The sequence below is a fragment of the Gadus morhua genome, chromosome 16 (genome assembly GCF_902167405.1).
Source record: "Gadus morhua chromosome 16, gadMor3.0, whole genome shotgun sequence".
Classification (NCBI taxonomy): Eukaryota; Metazoa; Chordata; class Actinopteri; order Gadiformes; family Gadidae; genus Gadus; species Gadus morhua.
Genome location: NC_044063.1, coordinates 17,380,154 through 17,398,441, shown reverse-complemented (window position 1 = coordinate 17,398,441; position 18,288 = coordinate 17,380,154). Strand labels below are relative to the sequence as shown.

The 18,288-nt window shown below is 48.6% G+C and overlaps 1 protein-coding gene across 1 annotated transcript in view; it reads left to right on the top strand.

The window, feature by feature from the left end:
* The window catches only part of cbl (Cbl proto-oncogene, E3 ubiquitin protein ligase), a 30,789-nt gene extending 12,501 nt beyond the window's left edge, over positions 1 to 18,288 (top strand). Inside the window, exons 3-16 of the mRNA XM_030337331.1 lie at positions 2,440 to 2,586; positions 3,191 to 3,347; positions 5,322 to 5,443; positions 6,645 to 6,782; positions 7,514 to 7,601; positions 8,076 to 8,207; positions 9,026 to 9,262; positions 10,407 to 10,538; positions 10,651 to 11,139; positions 12,618 to 12,697; positions 13,449 to 13,646; positions 13,770 to 13,879; positions 14,412 to 14,672; positions 15,464 to 18,288. Of these exons, the coding sequence (XP_030193191.1) occupies positions 2,440 to 2,586; positions 3,191 to 3,347; positions 5,322 to 5,443; positions 6,645 to 6,782; positions 7,514 to 7,601; positions 8,076 to 8,207; positions 9,026 to 9,262; positions 10,407 to 10,538; positions 10,651 to 11,139; positions 12,618 to 12,697; positions 13,449 to 13,646; positions 13,770 to 13,879; positions 14,412 to 14,672; positions 15,464 to 15,852 (2,680 nt within the window). The 3' untranslated portion in view covers positions 15,853 to 18,288. The remainder of the gene's footprint in view (positions 1 to 2,439; positions 2,587 to 3,190; positions 3,348 to 5,321; positions 5,444 to 6,644; positions 6,783 to 7,513; positions 7,602 to 8,075; positions 8,208 to 9,025; positions 9,263 to 10,406; positions 10,539 to 10,650; positions 11,140 to 12,617; positions 12,698 to 13,448; positions 13,647 to 13,769; positions 13,880 to 14,411; positions 14,673 to 15,463) is intronic.

Here is an 18,288-nt window from a genome sequence, read left to right as displayed (position 1 = left end):
TGCGATGATCCACTTGTGGGTGTGCAAGAAGCGCTGCGCTCTTTTACCGCCATGGCCCACTGACTTCACATCCTCCTTGGCACAGCGGCCACTGAAATGGCAGAAGCAGTTCTAGGGCTAAGCTATCAGAGCTCTGGCTTCCACTCAGCAGACACACAAACTACAGAGTGGACATTGTGCTAACCAACAGCCCCTGAGGATGGGAGGAAGAGACAGAGGCAGAGTTGTGCATGAATAGAAAGAGACAAAGGGGGCATGAAAAGATGATGATACTGAAAAAGATATTGGCTTACACTCACTGCCTCTCTCTTTCTGGCTGTCTGATTCTTACACGTCTTATTAAGACATTTGACTGCACGGTTTATAATTTACATGTGTCAAGAATTTGTGTCTGAGATGAACTATTGGTGAAAGTGCGCGGCATATCTCTTACTTTTGGCTCTCTTTTATAAAACGTTCCTCCTTCTCATAATCATTGTTTGTACAGTCAATTTGTGCCCAAATCTGACCAAAAACTCTTAATCGATTTATCATCCTCTGAAGTGTGTGTGTGTGTGTGTGTGTGTGTGTGTGTGTGTGTGTGTGTGTGTGTGTGTGTGTGTGTGTGTGTGTGTGTGTGTGTGTGTGTGTGTGTGTGTGTGTGTGTGTGTGTGTGTGTGTGTGTGTGGGGGGGGGTGCAGATCAGAGGTCCGGTGGTATGCAGTGCCTTGAGTGTCGGGGTAAATGGCTAGATAACGGATACCAGCAGAGGAAGGTCGAGCGCCAAGCACACAGAGGGGGTTAAGGGGGTAGAGCACAGATTTAAGGAGGGACGACCACAGAGGCGGACGGTGGATGGATGGGGGGCAGCTTCAAGGCAGCAGGGCCGGGAGCAGAGGAAATGGAGTAGGACCCCCTGTTGGGAGGGGACATGCTGCAGCAGACACGTGGCTCACTGCTCATTTATCTGTGCAGATATGACACCGTGGATGGAGCACAAGCACTCGCTTGGAGATCGAAGCCCCGCAAGGCAACGGGGGTTCAGAGATCTATTAATTGATTGGGAAATTAAGTCATGAATATTGATGAATTAAATTAACCGCCCCTTTTTAAGATTAGTGGCTTGTGAGTTATGAACCATCTTCAACATAATGACACATGGAAGGCGACCCGTCTGCTGCATGTAGACCTTGCCAGTGGTCTTTTCACAGTCCTGTCAGTACAGACCCTTTCCACATTTCGGCATCGTGTCGACCCTGAATTATTTTATGGCTGCCCTGTAATGCCCCCATCTTTAGGTCACTGAGACGCACAAAGTAGAAAATAAGGGAATAAAAACGTCCCCTTCTCCCATCTATACCCCATCGATTACAAAGGGTTCCCCATTAGTTCAATACTAGCTTTGTGATGGCTTGGTGTAAGCATTAGCAAGATGTTATTGTTAGCTTGGTAAAAGTGTTAGCACGGCATTCATGTGAGATTGGTTTTAGCCGGCCATTTGCGTCCGCTCTGTGTTAGCCTAGCGTGGTGCGATGTGGGGGTAGCTGCGATGCACTCTGCCGCCCCCACGGCTCTCTCTCTCGCATGTCAACGCTTTCCTCCTTCTGAGCCAAGTACAATTCCCCTCTGTGCTGCCTCGTAAATCACGCCTTTCTTTACATACCACTTCCTAGTGCTCTGCTGGGATGGCGAGGCGGCTTTGTGGCACAGTGCTATTTCCTATCCCCCTCCCCGTTCGCCTTGACTCATTCCCTATGCTTCTCCCCTCCTCGCTCTCTCTGCGTGGACTTCACACTCCTCTCCCCATTGGGACTTCCTTCCCTCTCTCAAATGCTTGCCTTTTTATTTTCTCTTTTTTCAGATGCTAGATGCTCAACATAGCCATATGAATACTAGTGTGTGTTTGTGCCAACATACCTGTAAAGCAAGTCTCACTCTGTTGTTAATTATCTTGATCCTCTTTTCTGTCTGCCCTGACAGAAATTCCCCCCCCCCTAATTATGAACCTCGAAAATGGTCCCCATCGTGTGTGTGTGTGTGTGTGTGTGTGTGTGTGTGTGTGTGTGTGTGTGTGTGTGTGTGTGTGTGTGTGTGTGTGTGTGTGTGTGTGTGTGTGTGTGTGTGTGTGTGTGTGTGTGTGTGTGTGTGGTCATATTAATATCTGCCAGTGCCTTATGGAAGCAGCTTAAAAGTGGTCTGACTATGTGGGTGAAAACCCAAAGGTCCTTCTTTTCAACTTAAAAAGACCAATTTCCCACAGAAAGTCGTTAAATTAAATTAATAACGGCAAGAATTGATGGTGTCCAAACTGTCTTGCTTATAATGAGGTTAGATAATGGCCTTAGCTTCATGGGGTAGAGCACAGATAATGGACACATACTAGTTTCTTATGGTGGTTTTCAACAGGATAGTATTGCCGTGTGATTCTCACTCCCCCTGCAACTCATATCCTGTCCACAGGCGGAATCTGACCAAGCTGTCGCTGATCTTCAGCCACACGCTGGCCGAGCTGAAGGCCATCTTCCCCAACGGCCTGTTTCAGGGCGACAACTTCCGCATCACCAAGGCCGACGCCGCTGAGTTCTGGAGGCAAGCCTTCGGAGACAAGTAAGACAAAATACGTCCGGGGCAAAACGCGATACGACTTGTGTGTGTTTTCACTAGACGATATGACCGGTGTGAAGGAACAACAAGGTTATAGGTCAAGAGATAAAAAAACACACAGAAGAAAGAATTGGATGACATAAAACCTCATCCTGCACACCAATATCTTGGTTTTTCTGTGTTTTTATTCAATCTTCGTTTCCTTCGAAGATTGAAGAAAAATGTTTTTCTTCAATCTTCACTTTGCACGTCTTATCAACACAAAAAATAATCATCAGCGACAACATTGTGCGTCGCAGAGTGTAGAACCGTGTCAACGTGTAGATTGTTACCTTCATAGCTTTATTTTGTTGTTTTCAATAATCATTCTGTAGGCTAACATTCTAATAGCGTTCTATAGAATGTGTATTGTGATTCGTCTTTACTACTACTTACTAGCCCTCCGTTTCCTCTGAGCGCACACATAAACATCGTGTGTGTGTGTGTGTGTGTGTGTGTGTGTGTGTGTGTGTGTGTGTGTGTGTGTGTGTGTGTGTGTGTGTGTGTGTGTGTGTGTGTGTGTGTGTGTGTGTGTGTGTGTGTGTGTGTGTGTGTGTGTGTGTTGTAGGACCATAGTGCCTTGGAAGGTGTTCCGCCAGTCGCTCCACGAGTTCCATCCCATCAGCTCGGGCCTGGAGGCCATGGCCCTCAAGTCCACCATAGACCTCACCTGCAACGACTACATCTCCGTCTTCGAGTTTGACATTTTCACCAGACTGTTTCAGGTAGGCACGAGAGAGAGAGAGAGAGAGAGAGAGAGAGAGAGAGAGAGAGAGAGAGAGAGAGAGAGAGAGAGAGAGAGAGAGAGAGAGAGAGAGAGAGAGAGAGAGAGAGAGAGAGAGAGAGAGAGAGAGAGAGAGAGAGAGAGAGAGAGAGAGAGAGAGAGAGAGAGAGAGAGAGAGAGAGAGAGAGAGAGAGAGAGAGATTAGATTTGAGCTACTTGTCATGAAGTTCAGTTTATCACCCTCATCTTCAGTGGGCTCGCTGTGAACTCTTCAAGAGGAAGTTCAATGACTTGCATTGTCAGCGGGGAGGATGATGTAAAAGTATCAAAGTCTTTCGTTATTTTTTTTTGTTGGTTGCCTTTTTCTGAGGAAGTTGGCTCGGTTTTTGATATGTAATTTCTTTCGACGACAACCAATCACCTTTGTCACAGTCACAATTGTCGGAATAGCTTCTCAATACCTGTATATTGTTTTTGCAAAGCGTGTTAGGCTCAGTTTTCAGTATTTTATAACTAACAATGATTTACATATTCGTATCATGAGTGTGTGTGTGTGTGTGTGTGTGTGTGTGTGTGTGTGTGTGTGTGTGTGTGTGTGTGTGAAGGGGGAAAGAGTTTATCAGTGCATATGCTGCACAGCATTCTCTATCAAGGTCACTATAATGATCAGCATGCAGAGGAAGTGGGAAACGGAAGGGGAGAGGATAGGACTGATAGAGAGGAAATCTAGATTAGGGTGAATGTTTTATCAGCCACCATCTCTCCTTTTCCACTGCAGGCTATAGCACTGGTAATTGTGAAAGGCCTTTTGTATTAGCCCTTTTTTCCTTGTTCCATAATGAAGACTGTGATGATGTTGTTAGTGTTACTGTGATAATGACGATGAAGCCATTGTCAGAATATGGGCTTATTGTTGGTTACACGGATCATAGGCCCACCGTAATGTTTCTTACACATTCGTCCCCCAGTGAATGAAATGATTTTCGACAGCCATATTTTGGTCTATCTTTCCTCAAAGTCCTATTCATGCTCTGTGTTTCACATCTCTGTCTGAATTTAGTTCTTTGATTATCCCTCGGAATGAAGTGACTGTCAATCAGGACCGATATATGAGGACTCGGGCTCATGCATCAACGTGTCCTGGTCCCATTAACGTGTGTATTTAAAACAACTCACCTGATTCGGGTGGCCTCGACACTTAGTTTACAGGGCTAGCCTGTGGGTGTTATTTCCTCTTTGTAACCCAACCAGAGAGCAGCGCTGTCTGCGGCGCAGGAGTCTTTCGTCATTCCCCTTTTAGAGAGAATCAGGACTTTTATTATTGAGACCAGAAAAGTGTTTTTTAAAAAGTGATCCCCAAGGAAGGACTTGAGTGCTGAAAGATTAAATGCTTTTTTAAGACGCATTACGAAAGCATCATGAACCTGCTTAAATACAAAATTAGAACCAATAGCCTCTTGGGAGGGAGGGGTGAGTACAATTGGCTCATTTTGTATGACATTGTTCTAGTAGTGTCTGTATAAATAAGGAGGCCTTGAAAGTGATTTTAGTTCTGCTTGGTTTGACCCCCCTCTCCCGCCACCAATGTCACCCAGTCAAGCTTGCTAACATGTTGGCTAATAAATCGAAATGCTACTGGCGGTTGTTTTAACCGTCATCCATGATTCAGTTTCTCAACAATCTGCTTTCACTGCCATAGCCATGTCTGCTCAACCACTCTGTGTGTGTGTGTGTGTGTGTGTGTGTGTGTGTGTGTGTGTGTGTGTGTGTGTGTGTGTGTGTGTGTGTGTGTGTGTGTGTGTGTGTGTGTGTGTGTGTGTGTGTGTGTGTGTGTGTGTGTGTGTAAAGCAAGTCTCACTCTGTTGTTAATTATCTTGATCCTCTTTTCTGTCTGCCCTGACAGAAATCCCCCCCCCCCCCCTAATTATGAACCTCTAAAATGGTCCCCATCGTGTGTGTGTGTGTGTGTGTACAGCCGTGGTCGTCCCTGCTACGGAACTGGAACAGCTTGGCGGTGACTCACCCGGGGTACATGGCCTTCCTCACCTACGACGAGGTCAAAGCACGGCTGCAGAAGTTCATCCACAAGCCCGGCAGGTCAGTGTGTGTGTGTGTGTGTGTGTGTGACACACAAACGCAGACGCACACAACCCACATGGCAAGCCAGAATAGCGTATTGTCACAACACGGGTCCTGATATTTCATGACCTCCCAATGACCAGTGCTGTCGATGCGACTGACTCGGTGTGTCCCATAGCTTACCTTGTCCTCGCCGCTTCACCCGTACCCATGTTGGCCCTCTGCACACCGCCCATATGTTGTGCCATTGGGCTTAGCTTAAGAGATACAGCAGGGTCTCCGACACCACTTTACATCTTAGGCGGCCGCCTATGCAACTGCCACCTGCCACCTTAACTACGTCGTTGTCCAAAAAAGAGATCTTAAAATAATTTCTTCTTATATCTAGAATCTTTTAAAAGTTAAATTGAACAAATACTTTGACCCCTCCCATCCTCCCCCCCCCCCCCCCCCCCCCCCCCCCCCCTCTCCCCCGACGTCAAACCCCACCACCTTAACTGACACATTTTCTGCGGGAAACTCGGTAGAGAATAATTGACCCTTGCTTGGTTGACTCGGACGTCCGTGTGTAAACGTTATCGTTTGGATGAAAACAAAACCAACAGTGCACACACAACTCATCCGGACATGCATTTGTTTTATTTCATTTCCGTGACCGACTGCGCAAGTTGGGTCTTGAAACCACTTTCGTGTGTGTGTGTGTGTGTGTGTGTGTGTGTGTGTGTGTGTGTGTGTGTGTGTGTGTGTGTGTGTGTGTGTGTGTGTGTGTGTGTGTGTGTGTGTGTGTGTGTGTGTGTGTGTGTGTGTGTGTGTGTGTGTGTGTGTGTGTGTGTGTGTCCCAGGGCAGCATGGTACTGGCACCTAGCATCAATGGCTTTATTGTGCACCAGGCGCTGATGTCATTTCTTAGTGTTTCCCGACATACTCCCACGCGGAAACCAGTGCCCCTCAATGACATGCACATTTACCCCCACACACTGATGTTCTCCCCAGTTTAGCTGGCCTGCACTGTGTCACAGCAACTTGTCCTCCTTCTACTTTATCAAGAACATGCACGATAACTGAACCATACAAACTGCACCTCTTAAAGGGTTTTAAATATTTCGTTAAATTGGTTGGATGCTTTAGTGGAAGTTCCAAAAGTATATTCCTTGAGTGATGCGGGGCTCATGTATAACACAGCGTCTGCATCATGGATCTCTGCGTCTTCATCCCACAGTTACATCTTCCGGCTGAGCTGCACGCGGCTCGGCCAGTGGGCCATCGGGTACGTGACGGCGGACGGCAACATCCTGCAGACCATCCCCCACAACAAGCCCCTCTTCCAGGCCCTCATCGACGGCTTCAGGGAAGGATTGTGAGTCTCTGATGCAGCGGCTCCGCACCACGGCTACCAACGCGTCGCATGACAATCTTCTCCCTTTTGTATACACCTCACTTCATCAAGCCCCCAACTTCTCCTTTTCTCGCTTTACTCTTCTCCTTACGGGTCTTTATTGAAATGTCATGTTTATTTAAACCAGGCAGCTCTCTAAGTGCAGACTGCTCGTCGGTTGCTAACCAAGCCAGACGTATCATGTCGCTGGTGACCGTGGCCGTGCCATTACCCTTAGCAGAGCACAGGCGGTTTGCATTGCATTCGATTTCAATTTGCATCAAAAAAGACCAGCATTGCATTGATCTCCATGTAACGCTGGTCAGTTGGAGGCCAATTCTGAGCCCGACATTTGATTGACCTTATTGTTGGCCCAGCTAAACCTCTGATCAAATGCTCATTTATACACCGCATGGCCTCCATCTACAACGCATTCATCAAATGGTCCTATCATGTCCCTCCGATCCGTTTATATTCCCGTCTATTCCTGCGTGTGCGCACCATATGGTGACGTATGGCAACACATTGTCTGATGTTGTCAGACTAATGGATGTTTTAATCACATCCACACATTTGTGTTTGTTTGTGTGTGTGTGTGTGTGTGTGTGTGTGTGTGTGTGTGTGTGTGTGTGTGTGTGTGTGTGTGTGTGTGTGTGTGTGTGTGTGTGTGTGTGTGTGTGTGTGTGTGTGTGTGTGTGTTTGTGTGTGTGTAGCTATTTGTTCCCTGATGGACGGACCCAGAACCCAGATCTAACAGGGTTGTGCGAGCCTTCCCCTCAGGACCACATCAAGGTCACTCAGGTCAGAAGAGTGCCAATTAAAATCATTCATCATTCTGCTCTGGAGCGTGACTCTGCTAATTTTTGAAATGACTCAAGACTGCATTTGTAGGGTTTCTAGGTCATGTTAAAGTTATTATTAAATTGCCTTTGGTACATTTGCATTTATTTGCGAATGAATCATTCCTGATCTTCAGCTATTCATGGTTCAGCATTTGACGTCATTGACCGAATACTTTAATAGAGCAAGATCTCATCTGTGTTGACTGTTAGGCTCTGTGTTCGTTGACTCATTATTCTAAAAAGGAAGCAATTAAATGACTCATCCTGTCACCACATTCATCAAAGGGCTTCTCACACTGGGTTCGACCCCGAACTTCAGGAACGTCTTTGTCCAGAGCGACCACATCTTGTCTTAATATATTGTGGTGTTGCTCTGCATGGAGGTACTGAAAGCCTTTGTGTATGTTTCCCCCATCGCCCCCCCCCCCCCCAGGAGCAATACGAGCTCTACTGTGAGATGGGCTCCACCTTCCAGCTGTGTAAGATCTGTGCGGAGAACGACAAGGACGTGAAGATAGAGCCGTGCGGACACCTCATGTGCACCTCCTGCCTCACCGCCTGGCAGGTAAGCGTTTCCCTCGGCCTCGCTGATCGTCCCCTCACTTGACGAGCCGTTCCCCGCCCCGCTGGCCACTTCAAAATGGCAGAGATGACTTATTCCCGTCGCATGTACGCACCGACAGTGCGACCAGAAGGGCTGGGAATGCATAGTCTCGTCTTATTCACGCCGGCTCTCAAAGTTCACCCACGGCGAATATAAATCAGGCTTTCACAGGCTTGCCAACTACCTTGCAAACCGCTGGCTTGAAGGCTGTCCTGCTGCACATTTGCATTTTCCCTCCATAACAAGTCACAGTCTCAAGTAGCTTCGCCCGGCCTATGTTTCATTAAGCCGAGATGCAAAATAAATACAGGCATGGAAATACCACGGCTCTTGAGGACGCTATTTACATGTCCATGTCCCGACGGTCCAGCACTGACGTTAGGCTAGGGCTGCTAGATTATGGAATAAATCATAATCATGATTATTTTGGTCAATATTGAAATCACAATTATTCAAACGATTATTTTTGAGTTTGAAAACATGTTTTTATTCGGCATGTCTCTCTCAGAAACACTCTGTAACCGAGAACTTTGAAATTTCGCCTTAAAGAAAATACACAAAATGGTCCAAAAGAAAATTATGTACAGATATGTATCCAGCTGTTCTGCAGGTTCTATAAAACATTTCATGTAAAAAATAAATAAATCGAAAAATCGATTACATTAGTTTTGTGATCGTTTGACGCTAAAATTGAAATCGAGATCGAAATGCGATGAATGGCCGTGCCCTACGTTAGGCCGCGTGGACGGCTGATGTGTCCCCCCTGCCTGTCCCCCCAGGAGTCAGAGGGCCAAGGGACGGGCTGCCCCTTCTGCCGCTGCGAAATCAAAGGCACGGAGCCCATCGTGGTGGACCCCTTCGACCCCAAGGACAACGGCGCGGGCTACGGGATCTCCTACGGGGGCTGCAGGGGCATGTTCGGGGCCGAGGGGGCGCCCTCGCCCTGCTACGACGATGACGACGACGACCGGCTCGAGGACCCCCACCTCATGATGAGCAAACTGGCCTGCTCCAAGGTGAGGAGACCCTCTTTAGTGTGTGCGTGTGTGTGTGTGTGTGTGTGTGGTCTACTAGATCACAGAGGTTTATATGGCGGTTTGTGTGAGTCGGACTCCTAGGTATAAGGAGAGTACTATGGGTAAACGGCCACAACACTTGCTTGGTATGCTTTCTGAGATGCCCACCTCTCAGAGCAGGCCTTACCTCTGGGAACGGGGCAGCTGTTACTCTCTCCCTGTACTCTGTCACTTTCTCTTCCACTCTCCCTTCCACTCTTCCTCTCTTCCACAGACTGTCCGTCCGTCTGTCTGTCTGAATCTCTGTTGGTCTGTCTGTCTGAATCTCTGTCTCTGTCTGTCTGAATCTCTGTCTGTCTGTCTGAATCCCTGTCTGTCTGTCTGAATCTCTGTCTGTCTGTCTGAATGTCTGTCTGTCTGTCAGTCTGAATGTCTGTCTGTCTGTGTGTCTGTCTGTCTGTCTTAATCTCTGTCTGTCTGTCTGAATCTCTGTCTGTCTGTCTGAATCTCTGTCTCATCTACTCTAGAGCCCCTTCTCTTCCCCAGCCCCAGGCTCTCGGCCCGGCTTGGCTGCAAACTCGTCATCTCTCACACATCATCACACAGTCTTTCATCTCTGGTCTTTCAAGGCGCCTTCCTCAGCTCCCTGGAGACGTGAGCCGTGGATGGCTGCACTGTAATCTCTTTTATGCTGCATTGTGACTCTCACAGGCATGCCCCTCAACCCTGTAACACATGTATGCGATGGTAAGGAAGGGAAAGCTATTTATATGAACTCTTCCTAGAATTGTCCTGGCCAAGGCCCCAGGTGCCCCGCTGTGGCCTGCTCAGTAGTTGGGTGCAGGACGGCTCAACGGCGTGTGACCGTATAGCTCGGTGGAACTGAACAGCTCGGTCGAACTGAAATGAAAGAGGAAGTCCACCGCTGGGCGCTTCTCACTCGCACAACACTGCTCTATTTAAAGGTCCTAAAAAGTCAGTCTGTTTAGCACCGTACGAGTCTGACGTCGGGAGTCAACTCAGTTGATTACATTTGTTAGGAGCTGACCGTGCCGTTTTTGTAAGCCTCACTTCCCTCTACTCAGAGATGAGGTGTGTCTAATAGCGTGTGTCTGTTTGTGTCTGTATGCGTGTGTGCTTGCAGGTGGAGCGTCCTCCCTCCCCCATGTCCCTCACACCCCAGGCCTCGCTGCCCCCCGTGCCCCCCAGGCTGGACCTGCTGCAGCACCGGCCGGCCAGCGCCTCTGGAGCCTCCAGCCCCGTGGTCTCCACCAAAGTACGGACCCCACCTCCTCGCTTCCCCATATTCAATACCGCATCATTGTTCTGCAATAGGTTCTACTCAAGCACTCGTCTGGTTGCTCTTTCTCCCCCCTCCCCCCCTGCAGGCCGCGACCCACCACAAGGACAAGCCCCTCCCCCCACCCCCAGCACTGAGGGACCTCCCCCCTCCGCCTCCCCCGGACCGCCCCCACTCCGCCGGGGCGGCCGCCGACGGCCGTCTCGGGAGGAGGCCCTTACCCCACGCCCCCGGGGAGCCAGCGTCCCGGGACAAGCATCCCCCGACGCCCCCCAACCGTCCGCTTGCCGACTGGGGCTCCCGGTCGGTCCCCAAGCCCCCGGCCACCGCCTCTCCCTCGTCCTCCTCCGCCTCCTCCTCCTCCTCCTCGTCTTCTTCGTGCTCCACTTCCTCCTCCTCCTCTTCCTCCTCCTCCAGCCAGGCCTCGGGTCTCGGAGGGGAGATCCGAGGGGGTGGGATCCGGGAGCTCTCCAACAGGCACTCCCTCCCCCTGGCCTTGCCTTCCGCCCTGGACGCCACCGCCGCCAGCAGCCCCCCATTGAGGAACAGCAGCACCATCAGCCTGGACCACCAGCTGGTATGACGCGCGCACACGCACACGCACACGCGCGCATGCACACATGCAAACATGGGCTTCGTTCAAGTCTTAATGCTAAATTGATGGGATCCAATTTGTTTTGTTTTGGCTGTTCACATTGGGTTTTCATTCAATGAGACCATTATCAGATTCCAGTGTGAACGAGTCAGTCTGACCTGACCCTCATGCGCAAAAGAAAACACAGAATAAGTAAACCGCAAGAAGTACACTTGGAAGCCACAGATGACTGCGTTTACGGTTTAATTTATAAGTTAATGCAGCACTGATGCAGTAGCTTTTGGATCCACTCGTCGTCTTACTCGTCAATGTTGCCTTAATGTTTCAGAAGAAACCCCAGCCTCCATAGTGTGAGATTACAACTAATAACTAACTAATGTGGTTTGAATGTTTTGCAAAAATGTTGAGATGGCGCACCGCAGATCCTGTGGTATACATAAGAGAACACACCAGCGCGATTGTAGGTGATATTTATTTTTTCTCTAATTTCGATCTAGAGTGTGACGTCAAAGTTTCATGAATTCTGATCGTTCACACTAAGGTCATAATACGCAAGAAGTTTGACCTGGATCTGAGTCAGGACCGTATATAAATGTCGTCTGTCTCAGAATTGAAAAATTTAGATTCCATGTAGGGCTGCATGATTAATCATATTAAAAGTGTGATCTCGATTCAAAGCTCTCTGCGGTCTCATTTCTCAACGCTTCTGCTGTATTGTTATAAGACAAGGAATTTAAGGAATTAAAAATAATATATAAGAAAAAACAAAACAGGAACACGCGTAACAATCTCAATCTCAGAAAAAATTATTTAGGGACACAGGGGAACTATACCCAGAGTTCCTCATCCGCAGACTGCTATACGCGACACTATTTTACACCTTAATTAAAAAGTGTAACTCCATTATACTTGAATCCTCTAAATACAAAATATAATTTGGTTAAAGGGACAGAGTTATAGTAAGGCTTTAGTTTTAGTGTCAAAGCCATCACCCCGTTTCTCCTTCAGAATGGGTGTTCAGTTCAGGGGGGGGGGGGGCATTCTAACACGTCTCCATGCCTCACTGAAGCCGCAAAATGTTGACAGACTTGTGTTCTTGACTGTGGTTTTGCTCGTATCTTACACAGAGGAAACCCACCAAAAAAATACTTGTTCAAAGGCTATGTAGGTAAGAATAGACAAGGGGCTGAAGGTGTTTTTATGTTTTTGTCAGACTTAGGCAGCGGTTGCATTTAAGCTAAAAACCGGAGTGACCCTTCTGTTGTCCAATATCAGACTCCATCGTATTTCTTTTTTATCACGTATTCTTCTGTACCATGTAAATCGTGCAGGCATAATTCCATGTGATGTGTACTTTTCACACTGACACTAACGTGAAGTTACACTGCTCTGAACACTTGGGGCTTTTGGTTGATGGTCTTCATGTGTCTGATATCCGAGGGTCTCTGTTGTGTCCTCAGCCGTTGGTCCCTGCTGCGGGGGACAGCTCTAAGGTGAAGCCCTCGGCCTCCGCCAACGCCATCTACTCCCTGGCCACCAGGTACTTCCCCCGTCTACCGCCTTCCCTCTTTCTCTTCCTCTCCCTCATGGTTTCACTTTCACCCTCCATCTGTTGAACATGGTGCGTGTGAATGAGGCACAGTGCTTGATCAATAATAAAGCAACGAGAAATAAAGAGCAAAATGTAGATACTCTGACTTTTAGTGGGCTATCCAGTACATTCTTTTGATTACATCTGATTGACATATTCTAGGAATATTGAGCATTGCTTTGACTTCCCTTCCTCTGAAATTCGGTTTCCTCTAAAATCACACTGTGACCCTGCAGTTTTCTATCGTTATTATATACCCCCTGGTGGACCTTGGAAACCAGTTGATTATCTGTTGTACCGTGGCCAAATAAAGCACAAGTTGCCTGTTTTTTCGGAGATTGCCACCCTGTCGCAATCTCAGTTTCGTTGTCACATATAATCACAAGGATGATTACAAAAGCATTCAGCAAGAACGAATCACTGGCACGCTGAATATCTTGTGTCGTAGAGGATCTGTGTCTGGCAGTGGCTAGCTATGGTAATTCCGCATGACAAATGTCACAGAAATGGGGAACCGTGAGCCATCCGAGAGCAACATTTAGGTAGGCAAAACAAATTGATGTCTGGAAGGCTGTGCTAATGGATGGCAATCTGTAGCCCCATTCCTATAAATCGACTTGGCGCAACACTCACAAGGTTCTATTGAAAAATAAACACTGTTTTGTGTCCCGAGAACATACCGCTGTACTACTTCCTGCAGACCGTCGACGCTGCCGCGAGCGCTCCCCTGCGAGAGCGACGAGGAGTCGGCCTACATGGTACCGTCCTCCCGGCCCGTCCACCTCCCCCCCGCCACTCCGGCCCCGCCCACGGCGGCAAAAACGCCCCCCACTGCCAGGGCCCCGCAGCCCGCGGGCCCCCTGCAGACCGCCCCCGCGGCCTACGCCTTCAACCCACGGTGAGACTCTTCCCTCACCCGGGGCGTCGTCTCAGGCCGTTCTACCGGGGTGACGTTGTGCCACGGTGCGGGTGGATCGGACCCACTGGTGTATTTACCGACGTGTTCTCTGTCGAATGCCAGGCACGCGTTCAGTGACGACATCCAGGACCGACCCCAGATGTACCAGGCCATGTATAATGTCCATGCCCAGGCACTCACAGCCTCCCTGCCTCAGCTGGCCAGAGTCTCAGGTACGCTGCCCTCGGGTTGATGGGGAAATGTCGTGTTCCCTTTGAAATACAATGGTCTTACTATGTAGTGAGTCATGTTGTACATCCTGGCAAAAAATTATTGTTGTACATCCTGTCACTTAAAATTAGTACTTGGCATTGTGTAGGTTCTTATCCTAGCTATGTTTGTTGTGTACGGGGAATAGGATAGCCTAGCAATTGTAAGTGCTCGGCACTTGTTTCTATCAATATCTTTACTGTGCCGACATATATTGTTGATATATTGTTGTTTCTCTTTCTTCCGACAAATGTACTTATTGTAATTCGCTTTGGATAAAAGCGCCTGCTAAATAACCTAAATGTTAATGTAGTCTCTTAGCCTGCTTTCATCCCTATCAACTCAGGGAAAGTCATTAAGTGCTTTAGGAAAGGTTAGGCTCACACTCTAACCGCCATCCTGCCACAATCGATGTTTCAACACCTAATGGTCTCTGTGCTAGCGGGTCCGCGGTGCTAATCCTGTTTGATCACGTTCATCTGCGCCCTCATGAAGACTACTCTGAGCTGCCTGCCCTGGTGCTGAGCCAAAGCGCCCAGGTCCTGACGGTGGCGAACGGCCGGGAGACGGAGGAGTTGGTGGGGGTGGAGGAGGAGGAGGCGCTGTACGATATCCCCCGGTCGGTGGCCACCTCTCGACAGCCCCCCGCGGAGAAGGGGGCGGCTTCATCCACCTCGTCGTCCACTACCTCGAGCTCCTCATCCAGGCTGGTGTTCAGCGACCTGTCCTTGGACATCGAGTCTCGGGCAGCCACACGTACGTTCATGCTGTTTTCTATTCATTCATTCATTTACTTATTCATTTATTTGTTGATGTATTGTTGCTGTGGGAAAATAGCAGTCTTGTATTGAGTCACTCTGAGGGTAGGTAACCCTACCCTCATTTATTTATTTATTTTGAGTAGAAAAGTATATTTTTTGACTGATATTCAACCTACTCTTCTACCAATCAATCGTTGTCAACCATACAAGGCGACAGCCAGCTCTTCAGGAGCAGTTACGCCTTGTTCACACTCCATGCGTCCGTCGACGGGTGGGGGCTTTTTGACGTATCCATGTGTTTTCCCGGGTTGTATTACAAAGGCGATTTCATTGGACAAATTTGTGCATGGAACTTTTTTTTTCTCAAGCGATCAGATTGGCTTAAATAATGTGTTTGCTGAGCTAGCTCCGTATGAAAGTAACACCAGACAAGAGCATATCGCCCATCCAACCAACCAGAAGGTGTCAGCCGTCATTTCTACCGTTTCTTTGTAGACGGCTACCCTTGGTTACCCCAGAGGGGGAAATCCTTTTGCCACCACACAACAGGGAGTCAAAGGACCTCATAACAACACGTTGCTGAATGAACAACCTTAGGGCAGCATGCCGCCCTGTACACCTCCAGACAGCAGCCGCTACACAAGACCTCTGTATCGGCCGCTACTTCATTGTTTTGGAAACTGTTTGTTTGGTTCATTCACACACAGATTAACCTGAACCCAGAATTAGAGCAGTCTGTTGATTAACAGGAGAACCGGATCTAACCAGTGGTCTTCTGTTCCCTAGCCTTAAGCGACCCAGCGGCCCCCGAGAGACCGCCCAAGCCCCTGCCCAGACGCTTCAACTCGGAGCGCCGAGCCAGCCCGGCCCGGCCGGCCCCTGGGCCCCTCGCGGGCGGGGCCACGGGGGGGGGAGCAGCAGCAGCAGCAGGAGGAGGAGGAGGAGGAGGAGCAGCGGGAGGTGGAGGAGCAGCGGGAGGTGGAGGAGGAGCAGGAGGTGGAGGAGCAGGGGAGGACCCAGTGATCAGCGGTGAGATCGAACACCTGATCAGCCAGGGCTACTCCTCCCAGGACATCCAGAAGGCGCTGATGATCGCCCAGAACAACGTGGAGATGGCCAGGAACATCTTGCGGGAGTTTGTCTCCGTTCCCGCCAACGCGCACATGCTCACATAGCGCCCCCCCCCCCACCTCCTCCCCCGACCGCTGGAGGCTCCTGAAGACTCCCGGTCCAGTCCTTCGCTTGGCTCAGCTTTTGGGGAAGGGGAGGTTGAGGGTGGGTCCTGGCTCGGCCCCTAACCCTCAGACCCTGCCGCCTGCTCTGACGCTAGCTTGAAACGCCCCCCGCTGTGTGTGTGTGTGTGTGTGTGTGTGTGTGTGTGTGTGTGTGTGTGTGTGTGTGTGTGTGTGTGTGTGTGTGTGTGTGTGTGTGTGTGTGTGTGTGTGTGTGTGTGTGTGTCCACACGTGCAGCGCGTCACACGACGGATTCATGCGTTCCCTGTTGACATCCTCCCGGGGGGGGGGGGGGGGGAAGGAGATCACCAACGACTTTTACAAACGACAAAAAAATTAAAAAACACAATGTATGTATCTATATGAGAATTTAATATATGAGTAAATATATATTGAACGTGTGTAATTTATACGTGCATATACGGTGTGTGAGCGAGGCTGTGGTGCGGCCAGGTGATCCGCTGTGGGGCGTGCAGGTTGAAAGGTGCCTGTTCAGAGGGATGACAGTACCTGGGAGCAGGAGGGGTGGCGGGCACGCTGTCTGACCGCCGTCTGAGCGGCAGCAGCCTGATGCACAACGCTCTGCCGAGGGGCTCTGCTGAATGACTTCCAAGTGTGATATTATGGCCTTCACTTCACAATGTTGCTTTGGTGCATTGTTCTGAAGGAAATCATTTTCATCATTTTGTTTCTCCCCCGACGGGATTGTTCGTTTGGGGTTCTGTATTGTTTTCTGGCAGCCTTAGTCTTTTGTGTGTGTGTGTCTGCGTGTGCGTGTATGTGTTTTGTGCGTGTGCGCGCGTATGTCTGTGTGTGTGCGCCTGTGTACTTGGCAGCGGAGGAATTTGGTTGGTTGCCCGACCTGAATACCTGTTCTCAAACTAACGTTGACTTGACATGATTGTGTATTCACTGTGCAGTAGAACATAGTGTTCTGTTCTTCTTTTGAAATCTTCATTGACTCCTATGGAAGAGGCGGATCTACTCAGAAGACCTGCCAGCCGTTGGGACCTGCTTGGTTTACTTTCTGTTGACGGCATCGGCTGTAACACTCCCATCTCGTTAACTTCTGATTGGTCGACCGTGTTGAGAATCTGTAACCGTGGCCCATTCTAAATATTTGTGAAACCAACAAACAATGTCTTTGATTTACTTTGATAATATATTACTGTAATCATAAATATTATTATATTATTTTAATGAATTCAGAAGTGCTTCACTGCTGCTACGATTGTTAGTGCTAAACAATTAAGCCTTAAATGTACATTTGTGAATAGATGTTAAACGGTCTCTCTGCTCTTTAAAGTGACAATATCGATGCTAGTGCTCTAGTCTGTAATGTAGCATTACATTGCAGTAGTTACATCCTACTTGAACTTCCAAACAGCTTGTGAAGCTGCAGTCCTCGCAAGCTGATGAACTCTTCAGTAGCTCCTTTTTGCCTTATTATTTCTTTTTTTGGGCTTTATGTCTAGCACCTGGATATAGAAATCATAAACCAGATGGAAACTGAAATTACCGAAAGTTTATTTTTGTGACGTCTGTTCCGGTGTAGCGCGTCTTCTGAAACGTCCCTCTGCTCGAGGTTCAGTGACCAGAGCGGTGGTCAAGTGAGCTAATTGGTTTGCTGGCCCCTCCCCACCCCTCTATGCTACACGGAAAATCAGTATTTCGGGCCAACTGTAAGAACTAACTCAGGGATTATCTATATCCAAACAAGTGTCTTTTTGCATCCCGTCTGCGTTAGCGGAGACATGACCCCCGTCTCCAGGTGACGTTGGGTGAGTCAATCCCCGCACAACCGCTGGCTCCCAGGCGAACAATATCCCGTTGATAAAGTTACCCAAGCAACCTTCATGCTTTTATTGAGTTCAAGGGCATCTTTTACTTTTGTTTTTGTTTATTTGTCACATTGCGACTTGCACATTTTACTTATTTCCATTGTCAAGGGCAGGACTGGAGACGGGTACTATGAATGAATGAATGAACAGAGGTATTGACCGCACCTCTCCCAGCATATGAAGAATGTTGTCAGTGGGCGTGTGAATGATGTCTCTCATCAGGCCATGGTTATCATTACGATATATATTTTTTAACTGTACTTCTGTCTTCTGACTGGAACGTACCTCTTTGTGTGGTCCTTCTGTTCATAGTTGCCTTGAGAAACGGAGCGAGAGGAGCGGTAGAGCTGAATGAGTGATGGATGAGTGGGACGGGAGAACTCCTGGGATCATGATTACTGTACCGATGTTGTGTTGATGTTCTGATAAAATATTGATAGATCTACTTTTTCTTTTTTTCAAACAGCGCACCTTTGTGCTGTCATACTGTCACTCTAAAGAGGGAAAAAAATGTATAAAGTTACTGAGATGAAAGAA